The sequence below is a fragment of the Coregonus lavaretus genome, assembly GCF_964263955.1.
Source record: "Coregonus lavaretus genome assembly, chromosome: 37".
NCBI lineage: Eukaryota > Metazoa > Chordata > Actinopteri > Salmoniformes > Salmonidae > Coregonus > Coregonus lavaretus.
The window spans coordinates 15,989,333-16,009,137 of record NC_140024.1 but is presented as its reverse complement, the minus strand read 5'-3'; the positions used below and the strand labels follow the sequence as shown (position 1 = coordinate 16,009,137).

Genomic DNA, 19,805 nt, shown 5'->3' with positions numbered 1-19,805 from the left:
GAGTTAAAGTCTTTCGATTGTTATTGCATTTATGTTCGTGCATACCCACGACCTCCTCGGGTCCTTCGAAGGACCGGACTGCTGCTTTGCGATTGGTCTATATGCGTGGAACGATAACAACAACAACAAGTGAAGCTTATGAAAATGAGGGAGTTCTATTAACCTGAGCCGCGGTGCACCGGACTATGACCCGTGACGTGAACGGGCAATAACTGTGAGGCAGGAGCGCCCCTCTTAAACCGAACAGTAATCTGCGCCGCTCGGCCATGTTGTCAACAAGGCAGCTTGGTCCAGAAATATACATCTCCTTTCCATAAAATATATGTTCGAATTTTCAAACTAGTTTTCATTGTGCAGATAAAACGTTTTTATAAAAATAAATCACTTATACATGTGAAAATACCGAATCCTACTCTTTACTCCACGTGCTTGATCTAGCCTAGGCTACATCACTTTTCTTTGGAGCAGAATTCACCGTGGGTTTGAACCACTGAGGTGGGGGCACCTGCCTCACGCCCGGGAGGCAGCCCGGTTCCAAAACGAATGCTCACCAAAAACTCCTCGCAACGGGGTAAACCGGGCCATATAATTTAATCCCCTCATTCACTGGTCACATTTTCCACGATTATCTTTTTTTTTTTTTTATCAGACAGAAACAATCCCTCTCACCTGTTCCCATTTTTTCAAAATACAGTTTACTGTTGCTACACTGTTCAAAACAACATTCAGTTGCCTCTGTCACCGGCCTGGAGCCGAGGGCTACATTGGCAAAGGCTGCCACAGTGTTAGCTTATAAAACACTCTTCACAACATAGAATTTATTAATACATTATTCACAACATAGAATTTATTAATACATTATTCATGCTTAACTTCACATGATCTTACAATTCATGTCTATATCTGGATTTTCACTAACACATGGAACATTACATTTGCATGTTATCAAGATCATTATGTAGAGAAAAACATAACACAGCCAAACATTCATTATTTTAAAACAAATAATTTTTTGTCAACATCAACATTTACATGCTCATGTGTCCCGAGGTATCATTCGCCAGCTTTCTCATCTCTGAAAATAATGTGCTATACTTTGAGGCGGGCTGCAAAAAAACAAAAATACTGTAAATAGATTACTTGATCAATGGGTAAATGTACAGTGTTCAATTATAAATCCAAACATTTCAGCACACACTATGTCAACTTAAGATATGGTTAATCAGTGCATCATAATGAGCTCTCCTTCACTTTACCCTTGACATGCTTGACATTACATGACTGCCCAATAATTATACTGTAAAAAGGTACTGGATTAAAAGCTCCCTAGGACATAACATACAAACCACATGTTCTCTCCTCAAGTGTTTCAGGCAGATAATTTTATGTTCAAACAAATAAACAATAAAAACCCATTTTAGTGTCATTGTCCATCACGTAACGCCTCGTTTCACAACAGGGGGGTGACATACCTCATGCTCATAAGGAGGTCGTTTTGAAGAGCTATGTCATAACCTCACTAAAAATAACTGGCTCTTGTTATCGATGTCAGTTAAGGCCTGGAGGTGAATAGCAGTTTTGTTACATTGATTTGTTAAGAAGAATTTGGAATTTAACACCTACTTCAGGGTAGTTAAATATATTAGATTGTTAAGAGGTAAAGACCGTTATGTGACTCGCATTACAATTCATGCCTGCAACATGATGCCTATACAGTACTCTCACACACAGTAACACATAGTCACACACATACTGTACAACATTGGCTTAGTGCTCAGAGTGTGTTTCTGTGGGTTATACAATGCAGCCAGTCTCAGAGTATCACACTTCATCACCGTATCATATAAAACTCTAATATCCTGCTACCATCTTCCGTAGTCCACTGAACTGGAACAAAGACACTTAAAAACATCCCCACAAAACAACAAAGACAGAGAGAGCGCAAGAGGGAAAGCTAGTCATGTTTGTGTCAGAAGAATGTCTTGATGGTCCGCAACATAAGAAAAAGTGCCATGGCCACTCCCACAGGTTGTCAGTCACAGTGACAGGATTGGATCGACAGGGCTACGTGTCTTTCAGATCCGGCGGTTCGTCGTGCTTGCGCTCGGTCATCCGGGCACATTTTGGGCAAGTTGTGGAATTGTCATAGAAACAGTCCCTAAAGAGAAACAGCACACAGGAAATAGCCAAGTGTCAACCAATCATTGATTTTACACATAAACACTACATATGTTTGATAAACGTGTCTGCCAGGGGAGGCTGGTGGGAGGAGCTATAGGAGGACGGGCTCATTGTAATGGCTGAAATGGAATAAATGCAACAGAGTCGAAGATGTGGTTTCCATATATTTGATGTGTTTGATACCGTTCCATTTATTCCATTCCAGCCATTACCATGAACTAGTCCTCCTATAGCTCCTCCCACCAGCCTCCTCTGGTGTCTGCATATAGCGGACTAGGGGACTGACCTGTGGAAGACAGCAGAGCAGTCGTGGCACACTGTGGTGTGGCTGTCAAAAGGGAACAGGATGTCTCCCTCCTTACACAGCTCACACACAAAGCCTTTGGCTTGGCACCGCTGGAGGGAGACAGGGCAAAAGACAGGGCACAGGTCAGTATCACAGGTCTCTACAGATTCAGTAAAACATCTGCCTGCTCTGTTTCATTGGTTTTCTCCCCAGAACGATTCCCTTTCTTCCTCACCTTTGTGCTCAGATGAGATGAGTAACATTGTTTATTAGCTCTTTGCCACATTTTCCTCCCTGCTGAATCCTCCCCCCCCCCCCCCCCTCCTCTCTCTCAGTGGATGACTTCGTCAACCACTTTGAAAAGAAGGTTGACGACATCCGATCCTCGTTTGTTAAGTCTAATGACACTGCTGGTCTTACTCACACTGCCCTACCCTATGCTTTGACTTCTTTCTCCCCTCTCTCTCCAGATAAAATCCTGCGACTTGTGACTGCAGGCCGCCCAACAACCTGCCCACTTGACCCCATCCCCTCCACTCTTCTCCAGACCATCTCCGGTGACCTTCTCCCCTACCTCACCTCGCTGATCAACTCATCCTTGACCGCTGGCCATGTCCCTTCCGTCTTCAAGAGAGCAAGAGTTGCACCCCTTCTCAAAAAACCAACACTCGATCCCACTGATGTCAACAACTACAGACCAGTATCCCTTCTTTCGTTTCTTTCCAAAACTATTGAGCGTGCCGTCTTTAGCCAACTCTCTTGCTATCTCTCTCAGAATGACCTTCTTGATCCAAACCAGTCAGGTTTCAGGACTGGTCATTCAACTGAGACTGCTCTTCTCTGTGTCACGGAGGCTCTCCGCACTGCTAAAGCTAACTCTCTCTCCTCTGCTCTTGTCCTTCTAGACCTGTCTGCTGCCTTTGATACTGTGAACCATCAGATCCTCCTCTCCACCCTCTCCGAGCTGGGCATCTCCGGCGCGGCTCACTCCTGGATTGCGTCCTACCTGACCGGTCGCTCCTACCAAGTGGCGTGGCGAGAAGCTGTCTCCGCACCACGTGCTCTCACCACTGGTGTCCCCCAGGGCTCAGTTCTAGGCCCTCTCCTATTCTCCCTATACACCAAGTCACTTGGCTCTGTCATATCCTCACATGGCCTCTCCTATCATTGCTACGCTGACGATACACAACTAATCTTCTCCTTTCCCCCTTCTGATAACCAGGTGGCGAATCGCATCTCTGCATGTCTGGCAGACATATCAGTATGGATGACGGATCACCACCTCAAGCTGAACCCTGGCAAGACGGAGCTGCTCTTCCTCCCGGGGAAGGACTGCCCGTTCCATGATCTCGCCATCACGGTTGACAACTCCGTTGTGTCCTCCTCCCAGAGTGCGAAGAGCCTTGGCGTGACCCTGGACAACACCCTGTCGTTCTCCGCTAACATCAAGGCGGTGACCCGATCCTGCAGGTTCATGCTCTACAACATTCGGAGAGTACGACCCTGCCTTACACAGGAAGCGGCACAGGTCCTAATCCAGGCACTTGTCATCTCCCGTCTGGATTACTGCAACTCGCTGTTGGCTGGCCTCCCTGCCTGTGCCATTAAACCCCTACAACTCATCCAGAATGCCGCAGCCCGTCTGGTGTTCAACCTTCCCAAGTTCTCTCACGTCACCCCCCTCCTCCGCACACTCCACTGGCTTCCAGTTGAAGCTCACATCCGTTACAAGACCATGGTGCTTGCCTATGGAGCAGTGAGGGGAACGGCACCTCCGTACCTTCGGGCTCTGATCAGTCCCTACACCCAAACGAGGGCATTGCGTTCATCCACCTCTGGCCTGCTGGCTCCCCTTCCTCTGCGGAAGCATAGTTCCCGCTCAGCCCAGTCAAAACTGTTCGCTGCTCTGGCACCCCAATGGTGGAACAAGCTCCCTCACGACGCCAGGACAGCGGAGTCACTCACCACCTTCCGGAGACATTTGAAACCCCACCTCTTTAAGGAATACCTGGGATAGGATAAAGTAATCCTTCTACCCCCCCCCCCCACCCCAAAATAAAAATAAAAAAGAAGTGTAAAGTGGTTATCCCACTGGCTATAGGGTGAATGCACCAATTTGTAAGTCGCTCTGGATAAGAGCGTCTGCTAAATGACGTAAATGTGCCCTTGAGCAAGGCACTTAACCCTAATTGCTCCTGTAAGTCGCTCTGGATAAGAGCGTCTGCTAAATGACTAAAATGTAAATGTAAATGTATTACGAACTACATTAGCTAACCATTGGGCATATTGTCCAAGAGACCGTTTAGACAAGTCCCGTATATAAAACTCACGTCACAGTCCAGTTTGATGTGCTTGGCAAAGGTAGTGTGGATCTCTGTGAGAGAGCAGCTGAGTCTGCCACTGGAGATGTCAATCAAATCCTGCAGCGAGTACATGTCATTGTTCTCCACAAAGTGCTGGCGATCATGGAGCTAAGAGGGGAAGAGAGATTCATATATACATTTCCATATCCATTAAATTAGGTTAACTGACTGTAACCAAATGTTAATTAATAGAATGTAATAACTAAAAGCATTGCCTGAAATTTGAGTCCCTTTCACTGTTAAAACAAACCCTTACTTGGGACAATATTTTCTAACCCCCTTTTTTAAAAACATTTGCATATGAACTAGAATAATCCCCTCTAGTGCTGTATGTATCATATACCATAACTGCTCACAACTCTACATACAATGCATGTCAGAATGTACAGTAGCTGTGCAACATCGAGGTCACCCATTCATTCACATATCTTGACATTTATATATGGCCTCGCATTACCAAGACCATTAGCCCTACCTATATGTACATATCTACTTCCATTTCCTCGTACCCTTGAACATCGACTCGGTACTGGTACCCCATGTATACTGAACAAAAATGTAAACGCAAAATGCAACAATTTCAAATGTTTTACTGAGTTTCAGTTCATAAGGAAATCAGTCAATGGCTGTGCAAAAACGCTGGATATTGGTGGAACTGGAACACGCTGTCGTACACATCGATCCAGAGCATCCCAAACATCCTCAATGGGTGACATGTCTGTTGAGTATGCAGGCCATGGAAGAACTGGAACATTTTCAGCTTCCAGGAATTGTGTACAGATCCTTGCAACATGGAGGCGTGCATTATCATGCTGAAACATGAGGTGATGGTGGTGGATGAATGGCACGACAATGGGCGTCAGGCTCTCGTCACAGTATCTCTGTGCATTCAAATTGCCATAGATAAAATGCAATTGTGTTCGTTGTCCGTAGCTTATGCCTTCCCATACCATAACCCCACCGCCACCAGCAAACCACTCACCCAATCGACGCCATACACACAGTCAGCCATCTGTCCGGTACAGTTGAAACCGGGATGAATCTGTGAAGAGCACACTTCTCCAGCGTGCCAGTGGCTATTGAAGGTGGGCATTTGCCCACTGAAGTCAGTTACGACGCCGAACTGCAATCAGGTCAAGACGATGAGCATGCAGATGAGCTTCCCTGAGATGGTTTCTGACAGTTTGTGCAGAAATTCTTCAGTTTTGCAAACCCACAGTTTCATCAGCTGTCCGGGTGGCTGGTCTTAGATGATTGCGCAGGTGGAGGTCCTGGGCTAGCGTGGTTACACGTGGTCTGCGGTTGTGAGGCCGGTTTGACATACTGCCAAATTCTCTAAAACGATGGCTTATGGTAGAGAAATTAACATTACATTCTCTGGCAACAGCTCTGGTGGACATTCCTGCTGTCAGCATGCCAATTGCACGCTCCCTCAAAACTTGAGACATCTGTGGCATTGTGTTGTGTGACAAAACAGCACATTTTACAGTGGCCTTTTATTGTCCCCAGCACAAGGTGCACCTGTGTAATGATGATGCTGTTTAATCAGCTTCTTGATATGCCACACCTGTCAGGTAGATGGATTATCTTGGCAAAGGAGAAATGCTCACTAACAGGGATGTAAACAAATTTGTGCACAAAATTTGAGAGAAATAAGCTTTTTGTGTATATGGACAATTTCTGGGATCTTTTATTTCAGCTCATGAAACATGGGACCAACACTTTACATGTTGCGTTTATATCTTTGTTCAGTATTTATAGCCAAGCTATCATTGCTCATTGTGTATTTATTCCTCATGTTACTAGTTTTTTTCTATTATTATTATTTTATTGTATTCTGCATTGTTGGGAAGGGCCCGTAAGTAAGCATTTCACTTAGTCTACATCTGTTGTTTAAGAAGCATGTGACAATTTAAACTTGATTTGATTCTTAGATCAGTATGTTATTAATAAAAGGCCAGAGGGTGGCGCTGTTGCAGCACATACTTTCAGCCATGACCTCAGAATAAATAGGTTCCTCTGGGTTGTTTAACAATACTGCTGGAAGATCATTATGCAAGGCACTGGACGCAAATGCAATGTCCTTTATACAGAGATTGTAATGTGTCATGTTTATGTGATGTTTTGGCTGTGTTGATGATGTCGTGGGGGTGTTGGGATGATGTTGTGGGGGTGTTGGGATGATGTGTTGATATTGCGGGGGATGTTGCTGACCTGCAGTAGTAGCCGTGCCTCCATGGCCTCCTTACAGGTGATGAAGTAGGGCTTCATCAGTAGGATGTCCTGACGGAGCTTCTGCAGGGAGGAACACATTCACATACTAGCGGTCAGTCACACCTGGATTCCATGGGCCAATGTCAGACACAACATGTTCTATGGGAAATCGCTTTTGAATGTGTCCCCCATCCCATATTTCTCATTTCATGGAACTATCTGATGAAGCTACTTCTTTTATTTTTGATACACCATTAGCAAGTGTTTTTCTTCTCTGGCCCTACAATCTCCCCACTGACAGAAACAGCTGTCTATCTCCCTCAGTAATCTAATCCCTCACCACAAAACACACTGGCACAAATAGAACTGCTGACTGGTGAGAATCTCCTGAAAACAAAAGCCTGGTCTACTGTTTGGTAATACAGAGAAGGTAGAGCTCCCAAAATAAGTTCTATAGCAAAACCAGACTTAATCCCAGTTTAGATGGAGTGGAAATGGAGGGCAAGACAAACCCCAAAACTGTACAAAAAGACAAAAACATTTGAATGAATTTATGTCAAACATTCAGTACACTCTATTCATGCAGAGTCCCTGTTGCTGATATGTCACCCACCCTGATCTCCACTAGTTCCTCCACAAAGTTGAAGAGCAGTGGGTTGATCTCCCTCAGTTTCAGTACAGGCCGGGGTATCATCAGGGCCAGGTAACGCATGGAGGAACGACATACCTGACCAGAGAGCAGGGGACACACTGTTAGAGATAGGACTGCACAGAGTGCAAATAGGCATTACATGGTCACCAAAGGAAACAGCGGTGCATTCTCTTACCAGCTGCTCATCATGTAATATAATGTAGAGTTTGTTGAAGTTCCTGGTTGTGTAAAAAAAATCTATATTGATAAGGAAAAACAGTGTGCTATTAGCATCTCTCTCTCTCTTTGGTACCTTGCGTGGCTCAAACTCCCAGTTGTGGATGACGCGTGCAGGGATGACAGCGGTGTCATTCCAGTGGCAGGTACTGCAGTAGTATTGGCCCGTGTAGTCACACTGCCTGGCCTCGCTGGGCAAGCCCCCTACCGGACAACACAACACAGCGCAGCATGGGGCTCCGTGAGCGATTATAACACCACCCCACACAACTCTCACTGATGTAACGGTCTCAGAGACAACTCTCACAGTGTCACACACAACTCACTGATCATGCAACTAACACTGACACACAACACATTATAGAACAAATATCTTCTTAACCACAACATGATTAAACTCTTAATGAGATACAACTCAGCATAGCTTTTGATGAATATTCAACACATCTCCCAGGGAGGAAAATCCTGGCAAGTAAGTAGATTGCGGTAACTTTTAATTATCACATTACACGATCAAAGCTGATTTAACTCTCCAAGCTTGATGTGAGTGCATTAGATCAGCAGGCTGAGTTAAGTACCATCTGTTCTATTAGCATAGAGAGTGAATGAGAATGACTAAGTGCTCTAGCTAAATCTCTTTAGATCCCCACAGAGGAACACTAACAGTTATTGGGCTCCAGGTTTATCTTGTATAGTAGGTTTAGTCACATTAGTCTGTGAGAGGAGAAGAATGTCCACACAGCCTTTTACAGGCCATTGACCCAGAGGTTAGCCATTCAAGGACACTTACTGCTTTTATAACTGTGATTGTGTTATTAATACAACAATGGTCCATAGACATCATGCCCGGCTGGGCATTTTGCTTCGGCTGGCCATGCTTTCCACCTGGCTACCCCTACCCCGGCCACCAGCTCTGCAACTTGCCCATGCCCCCCCCTACCCTCCGAGCTGGTCATGGTTGTACCTCAGCCACGCTCAAGGTCCTAAATGATATTATAACCCCGATCGATAAAATACAGTACTGTGTAGCCGTCTTCATCGACCTGGCCAAGGCTTTCGACTCTGTCAATCACCGCATTCTTATTGGCAGACTAAATAGCCTTAGTTCTCAAATGACTGCCTCGCTTGGTTCACCAACTACTTCTCAGATAGAGTTCAATGTGTCAAATCGGAGGGCCTGTTGTCTGGACCTCTGGCAGTCTCTATGGGGGTGCCGCAGGGTTCAATTCTCGGGCCGACTCTATTCTCTGTGTATATCAATGATGTCGTTCTTGCTGCTGGTGACTCTCAGATCCACCTCTACGCAGACGACACCATTTTGTATACATCTGGCCCCTTCATTGGACACTGTGTTAACAAACCTCCAAATGAGCTTCAATGCCAATACATACATCAGTGGCCTCCTTGTAGCTCAGTTGGTAGAGCATGGCGCTTGCAACGCCAGGGTTGTGGGTTCGATTCCCACGGGGGGCCAGTATGAAAAATGTATGCACTCACTAACTGTAAGTCGCTCTGGATAAGAGCGTCTGCTAAATGACTAAAATGTTCAAACTGAACATGACCCAAGCACTCCTTCCGTAGCCTCCAACTGCTCTTAAAACGCTAGTAAAACTAAATGCATGCTCTTCAATCGAACGCTGCTTGCACCCGCCCGCCCGACTAAAATCTCTACTCTCGGCGGGTCTGACTTAGAATATATGGACAACTACAAATACCTAGGTGTCTGGTTAGACCGTAAACTCTCCTTCCATACTCACATTAAGCATCTCCAATCCAAAGTTAAATCTAGAATCGGCTTCCTATTTCGCAACAAAGCCTCCTTCACTCATACTGCCAAACATGCCCTCGTAAAACTGACTATCCTACCGATCCTTGACTTCGGCGATGTCATTTACAAAATAGCCTCCAACACTCTACTCAGCAAATCGGATGTAGTCTATCACAGTGCCATCCGTTTTTGTCACCAAAGCCCCATATACTACCCACCATTGTGACCTGTACGCTCTTGTTGGCTGGCCCTCACTACATATTCGTCGCCAAACCCACTGGCTCCAGGTCATCTATAAATCACTGCTAGGCAAATCCCTGCCTTATCTTAGCTCATTGGTCACCATAGCAACACACACCCGTAGTATGCGCTCCAGCAGGTATATCTCACTGGTCATCCCCAAAGCCAACACCTCCTTTGGCCGCCATTCCTTCCAGTTCTCTGCTGCCAATGACTGGAACGAACTGCAAAAATCTCTGAAGCTGGAGACTCTTATCTCCCTCACTAACTTTAAGCATCAGTTGTCAGAGCACCTTACCGATCACTGCACCTGTACACAGCCCATCTGAAATTAGCCCACCCAACTACCTCATCCCATATTGTTATTTATTTTGCTAATTTGCACCCCAGTATCTCTATTTGCACATCATCTTCTGCACATCTATCACTCCAGTGTTAATACTAAATTGTAATTATTTTGCACTATGGCCTATTTATTGCCTTACCTCCATAACTTACTACATTTGCACACACTGTATATAGATTTTCTATTTTCTATTGTGTTATTGACTGTACGTTTTGTTTTACCCCATATGTAACTCTGTGTTGTTGTTGTTTTTATCGCACTGCTTTGCTTTATCTTGGCCAGGTCGCAGTTGTAAATGAGAACTTGTTCTCAACTGGCTTACCTGGTTAAATAAAGGTGAAAAAAACCCAACTATATATATATATATAGATTTCAATTTGTGCTGACTGCTAATTGGCTATCAAGTCGGTATATTAAAAGCTGAACACTCACTTAGTGACACAGGCGTGCGGCACTCGGCACAGCGGTAGTCCTGCCGGTCCAGCCCGATCTCTGGGCAGATGCTGAGCTCGTACGCCGACTGGTGGCTGACCTTTGACCTCACACAGGGCTTGTTGATGAGGTTCAAGCACTTGCTATGGCAACGGTAGTAACAACCTGCGAGAGGGACAGGGGAACAGAGACAGTCAACAGCTAACTACCCTTTTAAAATTCAATATGTGACTTAAGATTCTTTAGAGAAAGTTGGCCATACTTTACACCAATTCATTCCACTTTTCTCTCCTACTCAATTCATCCTTCAGGGCCAACGTCAACCAATAGAAGGCCACAGGAGGGCAGTGTTGCCTAGCAACTGAACGCTATTCAGTTTTGGTTGCTTAGCAATGCTCTCTCATTCATATGTTTACCCAAGTTCAGCCATACAGCTGTAACCGTTCAGTGTCCATTAGGTTTTACCACTGAGAACATTTGGCCTTAGTTTTAATGCACTCTTACCTGTGCAGGTGTACCAGGTCTGGATGAGGCCCCAGATGATAGTGCTGCACTTGTCACACGTCTGTTTCACACTCTTACTCTTCTCCTTGGAGAAACGATGCTCCAATAGCACCCTCAGGTTTGGCTCATCCTCCTCAGGGTCCTGTTGAGTGACAAGGAGCAGAGCCAATCAGAATGCAGCACAAGAGCACAGCATTGTGTCAGAGAACTACACTACAGTATCTGTTATTAATCAACTGGACGAGTTCACTGCAGCACTTTCAACCCACTCATTCTCCCAATGTGTGAATGACACCAAAACAACCCATATATGTTGAAAGCAATTCAGGCAATCCCAGCAGAATCCAGAGACTGCATGAGCTAAAAGGGTGGTTTCACATGTTCTTTTTTAAGTTAGACGTGACACAACCACAGTGAGAGACTGCCATAAAATGAGGAAACATGGACACGAAGACCAAAACAAGAAGTACAGTGCCTTCAGAAAGTATTCATACCCCTTAACTTATTCCACATTTTGTTGTTACAGCTTGAATTAAAAATGGATTAAATACCCCATAATGACAAAGTGAAAACATGTTTTTAGAAATATTTTCAAATGTATTGAAAATGAAAAATCTACATAAGTATACATTTTTTGCAGTCTTACTTTAGTGCCTTATTGCAAACAGGATGCATGTTTTGGAATATATTTTATTTTGTACAGGCGTCATTCTTTTCACTCTGTCATTTAAGTTAGTATTGTGGAGTAACTACAATGTTGTTGATCCATCTTCAGTTTACTCCCATCACAGCCATTAAACTCTGTAACTGTTTTAAAGTCACCATTGGCCTCATGGTGAAATTCCTGAGCGGTTTCCTTCCTCTCCGGCAACTGAGTTAGGAAGGACGCCTGTATCATTGTAGTGACTGAGTGTATTGTCACACCATCCAAAGTGTAATTAATAACTTCATCATGCTCATGCATCTTATTATGAGACTTGTTAAGCAAATGTTTACTCCTGAACTTATTTAGGCTTGCCATAACAAAGGGGTTGAATACTTACTGACCCAAGACATTTCAGCTTTTCATTTTTTATTAATTTGTAAAAATTAATAAAAACATAATTCCACTTTCACATTATGGAGTATTGTGTGTAGGCCAGTGACACAAAATCTTAATTTAATAAATGTTTAATTCAGACTGTAAAACAACAAAATGTGTAAAAAGTAAAGGGGTGTGAATACTTTCTGAAGGCACAGTAATATTGTATTGACATTTCCTGGGGTAGTGAATGATTTGTGAATGGCTTTCATGCATACACAGTTCATGTTCACAAATAAGTGCTCTGAAAACAGGTATTTAGTTGGTTGACTCTATTCTACATAGATACGATTACCTTATTGCCATTTACCTCCAATGACCAATTCCTTACCCCCTTCACTCATGGCCCCTGGGTAGGTCAATACTTCCCTCCAGCCTCCCCTCTTCCCCTCCCCCCTGGTCTTACCTTGAGCTCCTGTAGTTTGAGGCGTAGGTGGATGAGTTTGACCACAGTGTCCTTCTGTCTCTCTGAGTGCTCAGGCAGCTCCAGTATTAGTCTCTTACACTCCTCTATGGCCATCTTCAGCTGCTCAATGTCCGATGCTACAAATGAGCCCTGCACAGGGACATACAGTAAAAACACATGCACGGACAGACACAGGCACCAAATCTTACATTAGCACCTATTGATTGCCATTTAAACTGCACATAGACAGACAAGTGTATCCATCACAGTCGTGTTTTCACTAAGAATTACTTTTCATACAACCACACCGACTCTGGTCAGTGGTTCACCAACATCCAAAATGGCCGTATAAGGATTGTCCTTACGACAGGTCGAGAGAAGTGGTCCTCTGCCAACCCCAGGTCCATGGCTCGGTCCAAACTCTGGCTTCTGCTCTCAGAGGAGAAGAGCTCAGGTCTCATCTCTGAGGAAAGACGGACAAGAAGTACTGTAAGCATTGTTCTCCCTCTCTCACACACACAGGCCTATACACACTCAGTAAAGCTCACACGCCCACTTAAACCTCACACATGACTAAACACACACACACACCAACCTTTTACAGAACACACATTTGTCTAAAATGAGTTTCACCCTCAGGGCAGATAAAGGAGTCACAACATACTGTTTTTATCCAAATATGTGCTCTGTTTAAATCCAGAAGGAAACAGGAAAGGGCTACTGCCTTTGAAGTGCTAAAGGTTGCTAGGTAATAGACTTAGGCTTTACAGCCTCCAGATGAACAGGCAGAAATGATTAACCTAACAGTCCCACTGTACGGATGAGGTTATGGATATGGGCCAGACATCAGCTTACGGTCCCACAATTTACACCTCACCTATTGGATTTAACAAAGGCTTTCATCCATGATCTGTAATAATCTGATATAATCTTATTCTTCTTCATAAAACTACTTGGGCTTGACAACAAAGAACTTGAAAATTATAGTACAAAGATAAGTAATGACAGATAGAAGCCTTATTCTCTGACACCAACTCAAATGTGGGTTGCTGTATTATGAGACTAATCACACAAATCAAAGCAATCTGACAATCTGATACAAAAAGTTATCCTTGGTTTAGCTCGGCTCTCAACTCCAGCACCAGAGCATACACAGTTCAGCACTTCAGCCATTAAATCAAAGGGAGTGCTGATAGGCCTGGGGGCATGTAAACTGATCAAATATTTAAAGCCTTAGAGGAACCAGAGAGAGGCTTTAAGCCATTTTGTGTGGTTTTGTGCCAGGGTACAGAGTGCCAGATATTGGCTTAGGGCTAAACTATTTGAAGCTCTAAGCTTCTACATCTCCAAAGAACGCTCCCTGATAAAAGGCTGCTTCCCAAAGCTTTTACTTTTGGCTGGAACAGACGCCTCAACACAGTAAGAAGCAGATCAATTAGACCTAAAGATCCTGAGGGACAAGTTTCCCCTCCTATCATCATAAAAAAAAACATTACGAAAATACAGAGATGCTACATCTCATATGCTATTACATCAGCAGTTAGCCTGGATCACAAACAGATGTTTACGATCAGCAAGAAGCATTTTGGGTGTCTAACAACTGATAAGCCTAAAGCCAGAACATCTCATTACAAACATAAACAACATTCAGCAGGGCGCAGTCTCAAGTTAGCCTGTATCAAGTAAACCCATAGCCAATCTCACTATCTAGGCCTGCATATTGTTTGTACCTGCATACACCTCAGATGACATCATGGTAGTGAGAGACAGGATATCCTGAGTTGCTAGCTGCCAGAGAGAGATGAAGAGGCAGACAAATGCAGCTGCAGCCTAGACAGTGTTCTAGTGAACTGAGCTAAGTGTAGGCATACGATTACAGAAACCGTTCTGAACCACAGCACCACCTAATGATCCTGTCTCAGTTCCTCTCATTACTTTAGGCTACAGATCCAGGGTCAGTTGATGTTGTTGATTAGCTCATAATGGTTAGGGCTGTTGCAAGAGTGGCACTAAATCAGATAGTAAGAAACAGAGATATGGAAAAAACAGCAGCCTTCCTCTTTCAGTCTATGCTGTTGTCCAGCTGTACAGTCAGTCACATCATTTCAAAATGTATAGATTGTTGCATCTCTTGCAGACTATAGTTCTGCAGACAAAGCTTGCTCTGGTATAGGATGCAGCTCTAATCTTGCAGATGCAGCCTGGCTGCACAGACAACATGAACTGACTTCACCCCAGGCTACTGCACTACTCCATCTTCATACTCATACGCAATAAGAGACTGCTGCAGTGTCATTAGGTTGTCGGCCTATCCATTCTCCATGCCTTTGCTGAGATGAGTAAAACACACAGAATCTGCCTCTGCAATCTCTTCTCATCACATGGCAATCACATTCAGCACTGGTGTTAATACATTTCACGTTCTATTACACATGTATACTGTGACCCATCAATGAACTAGGCCACTACCCAACCCGCCAGTCACACTCACCATCTCGAGGGGGGGTTTTACCCCCTGGGGGGCCGTCCTCCTCCTCCCCCCGATCAAAGGGGTTGAGGCGGGCTTGGCGAAAAGAAGCAGGTCTCTCATGATATTCCATCTCACCAGCTACATCTGTGGAAGACACACAACACATGGGCAAACAGTCGTGAACCAGAAGGATGAGAGACACATGGTCTAGGCTACCTACCACCAAGCCAAGCCTCATGAGAAAGAGAGAGGGGGGGGGGGGGGGGGGTCAAACTCAGTCTCACTTGACACTCCCTCAAGGACAGAGTGGTTATTTTGCTACTCCGGCATGGTTGATCTGCCATGTTATGATGTCTTGTAGGGATCAGATATTGACACATCTAGTATGCATTATCATAGACACATAACCGTAGCAGTCATCAGAGCTGCATGATCAGCTCAGATGAGCCACTACACAGTCTGAAAACAAGCAAGACTCCCATTAAAAGCACTAGTTGAGGGGGTTGTCACTGTTTTTGCTTTGACTTGTTTATAGCCTAAACATATCCTCAAACACTTTTTTTTTTTTTTACATGCATTTTAGAGCCTATTTGTCAGAGGTGGGACCAAGTCACTATTATTCGAGTCACAAGCAAGTGTCAAGTCACAAGGTCCGAGTCTCAAGTCGAGTCCCAAGTAGAACGGGTCAAGCCTCAAGTCAAGTCCAAGTCGTGCATTCTAAGAGAAAGTAAAGTCCATTCAAGTAAAAAAATAAAATCTATACATACAACGCCTTGTTCAACTACAAATCTTTGTCTATATATTGAGGACAGTTCATTACCAGACAGCCCTTTTCATTATTTTGTCTACAACACATTTTGATTAGACTATGTAATTGTAAAACAGGGACCTTGTAGAAGTCGTAAGGGCATGAAATCAGCAGAAGGCAAGGCAGTTTGACGTGCTCAGAGTGTAGACTTATTTACAGGTCTTGGTGATCCAATGGTGAAAGCACCATATCATACAAAATATACAAGTAGATTTACCAAATATACACCGGCAATAGCCCAAAACAAATAGCCTCTGTATCATGCTTAACCGGTCCTATCTGAATGGACACAAGTAAAGGGCAAGACTGTACAGCCTCCCCCTGTGACATGCTGACCAGACCGCACGCGCATGTTGATTTTGTCCATCCACACCAAACGCGATCAGGACATGCAGGTTGAACTATCAAAACGAACTCTGAACCAACTATATTAACTTCGGGACAGGTCGAAAACCATTAAACATGTATGGCAATTTAGCTAGCTAGCTTGCTGTTGCTAGCTCATTTGTCCTGGGATATAAACATTGGGTTGTTATTTTACCTGAAATGCAGAAGGTCCTCTACTCCGACAATTCATCCACAGATAAAAGGGTAAACCGAGTTAGTTTCTAGTAATCTTTCCTCCTTCAGGCTTCTTCTTCTGACTTTATATGGCGGTTGGCAACCAACTTTAAGGTGCATTACCACCACCAACTGGACTGGAGTGTGGACCTCAGTTCATCTTTCAATCACCCACGTGGGTATGCGTTCCTAAAAACCAATGAGGAGATGGGAGAGGCGGGACTTGCAGCGCATCAAGTGTCACAAATAGAACCAAATTCTATTTTAGCGCCTGGCTACGCAGACGCTTGTTGACGCGCACGAGCAGTTTAGATGCAATGATTGAATAACATGTATGTGTACATTTATTTTGCCAAGCTCAAGAAGTAACGCGAGCTGTGTGTCAGCATGTCGGTGCGTCTTCGCCACAGTAATAATTCATTTTAACAACAAATTCAAAATGCAAACTTCATAAGTAAATTAACAATTTCAAGCAATTGTTACATACCAGAAGACCAGTAGACCTATGCTAGTAATTGTTGCCCCATTGCTGGTGAGCTTACAAAGTAAACAGTTAATATTCTTGTTCACCAAACAATTTTTGGAGCTGCATATGTATTTATTATGGCAATCATCTCTTCCTACAATTTGACGTTTGCGCTGCACTCAATCTTATAGTTGTCACAAATCAGCAATCTCTTCGCTAGCTCACCCGACCTGTGTTGAATGACAGTTTGCTGGTCCAATCAGAGTGGCGAGTGTGCGTTTCACTAGCCAATCTGTTGCAGGTTTTTTGCAAGGGCGATGCTGCGGCTACCATCTCTGGCTACGTGTATAGTAATCAATCCACGTATACTCTGTGCCACAAAATGAGTGACAAAACCTGGACATCAATCTCAGGGGAAAGTCGACTCCCGAGTCTTGAGGCTCCAAGTCAAGTCTCAAGTTACTTTATTTTCTATCAAGTCGAGTCTCAAGTCATCAAATGTGTGACTTGAGTCAGACTTGAGTCCAAGTCATGTGACGCAAGTCCACAACTCTGCTATTTATACAGAAAATGTGTATAAAACCCATATAATTATATGACAATATTTTAGGTTGACAATTCTATTAAACACATGCCTTACTTTTATTTTCCTGCATAACTAAAATCAGAAGTATTCCTCTACTGCCGTTTATTCTTGCCTAGTTAAATAAATATATATCTATTCCATTTAGACAGGTTTGGATTTCTCCCTGACCAACATGGCTGCCATATCACCCCATTCAGGAACTTCCGAGGGTTTATGACATAACCCCTCTAGCTAGTAATTTAATAGCATCTCAATTAGCTAGTTAGCCAACGTTACCTACAAAACGAAAGGGTGACACGCACGAAGGGTCAGACTTTTAAAACATTGGAAGACTTGCATGAGACAGGCAGCCAGCAACTATACACTGCAATGGTATCAACAATGTTAGCTACGAAAACTAAAATCAATGTAAATATTAATAGCCAGCTTGCTAGCAAAACAGTCGTTAGCTTAGCTAGCTAGCTCGCCTGCTTGCTAACATTCCTAGACAGGAATACTTACCCCATTGTCGACCTCCAAACAACACGACTTATTCGGATTTCATCCGTATATGATTGATGTTGGACACTTTGAAAGCTGTGCATTCAGTTTTCTTCGCAAATATAGCCTGTATCCTTCTTGTGTTTTCTGTCATCAGCATCACACAGAATGATTCCAATGTTTTTCTCTGGATGTGTCATCGCAGGAATACTGCTCGGAAGCGACACCTCGCGGACAGTGTATGTAACAAGAACCATGACGGGTGTTTTGCAGGCAATATTGGTATGCATTCATGCGTGCATTAAATATGGAGCCAGATAGCTGTCAAAAGGTTGAACGTACGTATCGTTAGGATCGTATGAAAATCCATACGTAAATTGATAGGATCGTAAGAAAAGCCATGCGTGAAACATGAAATGTAACCGTTAAATTAGATCTGTAAACGTACAAACCCTATGTTACAACTATGAATGAATATTTGCACGTTCAATTAATATTACTTTATGTCTCCCTTTACTCGGTTACAGATCTGTTTTATACGTACAAACTTTTGTCAGGAATGTGGCATCATGAACCGAATGTAGCTAGTTGGAGTTAGCTAGTCAATCAAGCAACTCTAGCCCAGACGTTAGAGTTGTTTTGCGGCTTCCGGTTTCATTTCCAAAATAAATGTCTAGAGCTTGTTTTAGAATGGTATTCAATAACAACGTTATACCAGTAGATGGCGTAGTATAGGCTTCGGCCTTCAGCAAATGACTTGTGTGAGAATGATACTATAAAGACACAGAAGAGCCTTGTCTAGAATAACTGCCTGAGCTGCAAAATAGAAAGTAAATAAAATGTAAATGTAAATGTAGGCTTATTCCATTATCTAAATATGCCATGCTGTTGTGTGTTATTTAATGGCCATATAATTGCATAAATTATTTTTATAGCCGCTTGGGGCTGCTGTGGTGATCATGTAACCTAATGAATCACACTTTCTCCAGTATTTGGGAGCACGGACTGTAGGCCTTATATTAGGCATTTTGACTGTTGTATTTGCGAATTCCACTGTATGTAGGCTTGTTATAGCCATTTGAGTTGCACAACCCCATCACGCAAAGGCTATATCCATATCAATAAATCAGACAAAACAAAATATTGATTAGGTCTTGGCTATAACCTGTCCTGAGAGAAATAGCCAAGGGGTCCCAAATGGTCAAGACTTTCTATAGCCTATTTTTATTACCAGATCTGTTTTCCCTATCAGCCACTGCATGTGCTTCTTCAACTAATTTGTTGAAAATGTATTTAATGGCTATATTTAGAGGCCTGTGAGCTAGGGTCTCTTTTTAAGGGGAGGCCTATAATAAAAACAGATATAAAACTCAAATAGAGTTTTAAAATTATTCCGCAAGACACCAGTACTCAAAATGATAGCCTAAATTACAATGCCTACAAGTTGAAGGCCTGTTTTTTGGGGGGATAGGTCTAAAGCTCCTGAGTGGCGCAGTGGTCTAAGGCACTGCATCGCAGTGCTAACTGTGCCACTAGAGATCCTGGTTCGAATCCAGGCTCTGTCGCAGCCGGCCGCGACCGGGAGACTCATGGGCGGCGCACAATTGGCCCAGCGTCGTCCAGGGTAGGGGAGGGAATGGCCGGCAGGGATGTAGCTCAGTTGATAGAGCATGGCGTTTGCAATGCCAGGGTTGTGGGTTTGATTCCCACGGGGGGCCAGTATAAAAAAATATATGTATTCACTA

The 19,805-nt window shown here is 43.7% G+C and overlaps 1 protein-coding gene across 1 annotated transcript; it reads right to left on the bottom strand.

Annotated features, from left to right (window-relative positions):
• Positions 1 to 805: 805 nt before the first annotated feature.
• On the bottom strand, positions 806 to 18,246 carry LOC311111479 (differentially expressed in FDCP 8 homolog). Its single transcript, XM_084154214.1, has 12 exons — positions 18,082 to 18,246; positions 15,181 to 15,303; positions 13,055 to 13,152; positions 12,690 to 12,839; positions 11,203 to 11,344; positions 10,699 to 10,863; positions 7,989 to 8,116; positions 7,658 to 7,771; positions 7,045 to 7,125; positions 4,798 to 4,938; positions 2,468 to 2,577; positions 806 to 2,158 (listed from the first exon to the last, which is right to left on the bottom strand). Exons 2-12 carry the CDS (start codon positions 15,287 to 15,289, stop codon positions 2,065 to 2,067), a joined length of 1,332 nt encoding a protein of 443 aa, XP_084010340.1. The 5' UTR covers positions 15,290 to 15,303; positions 18,082 to 18,246; the 3' UTR covers positions 806 to 2,064.
• Positions 18,247 to 19,805: the final 1,559 nt, after the last annotated feature.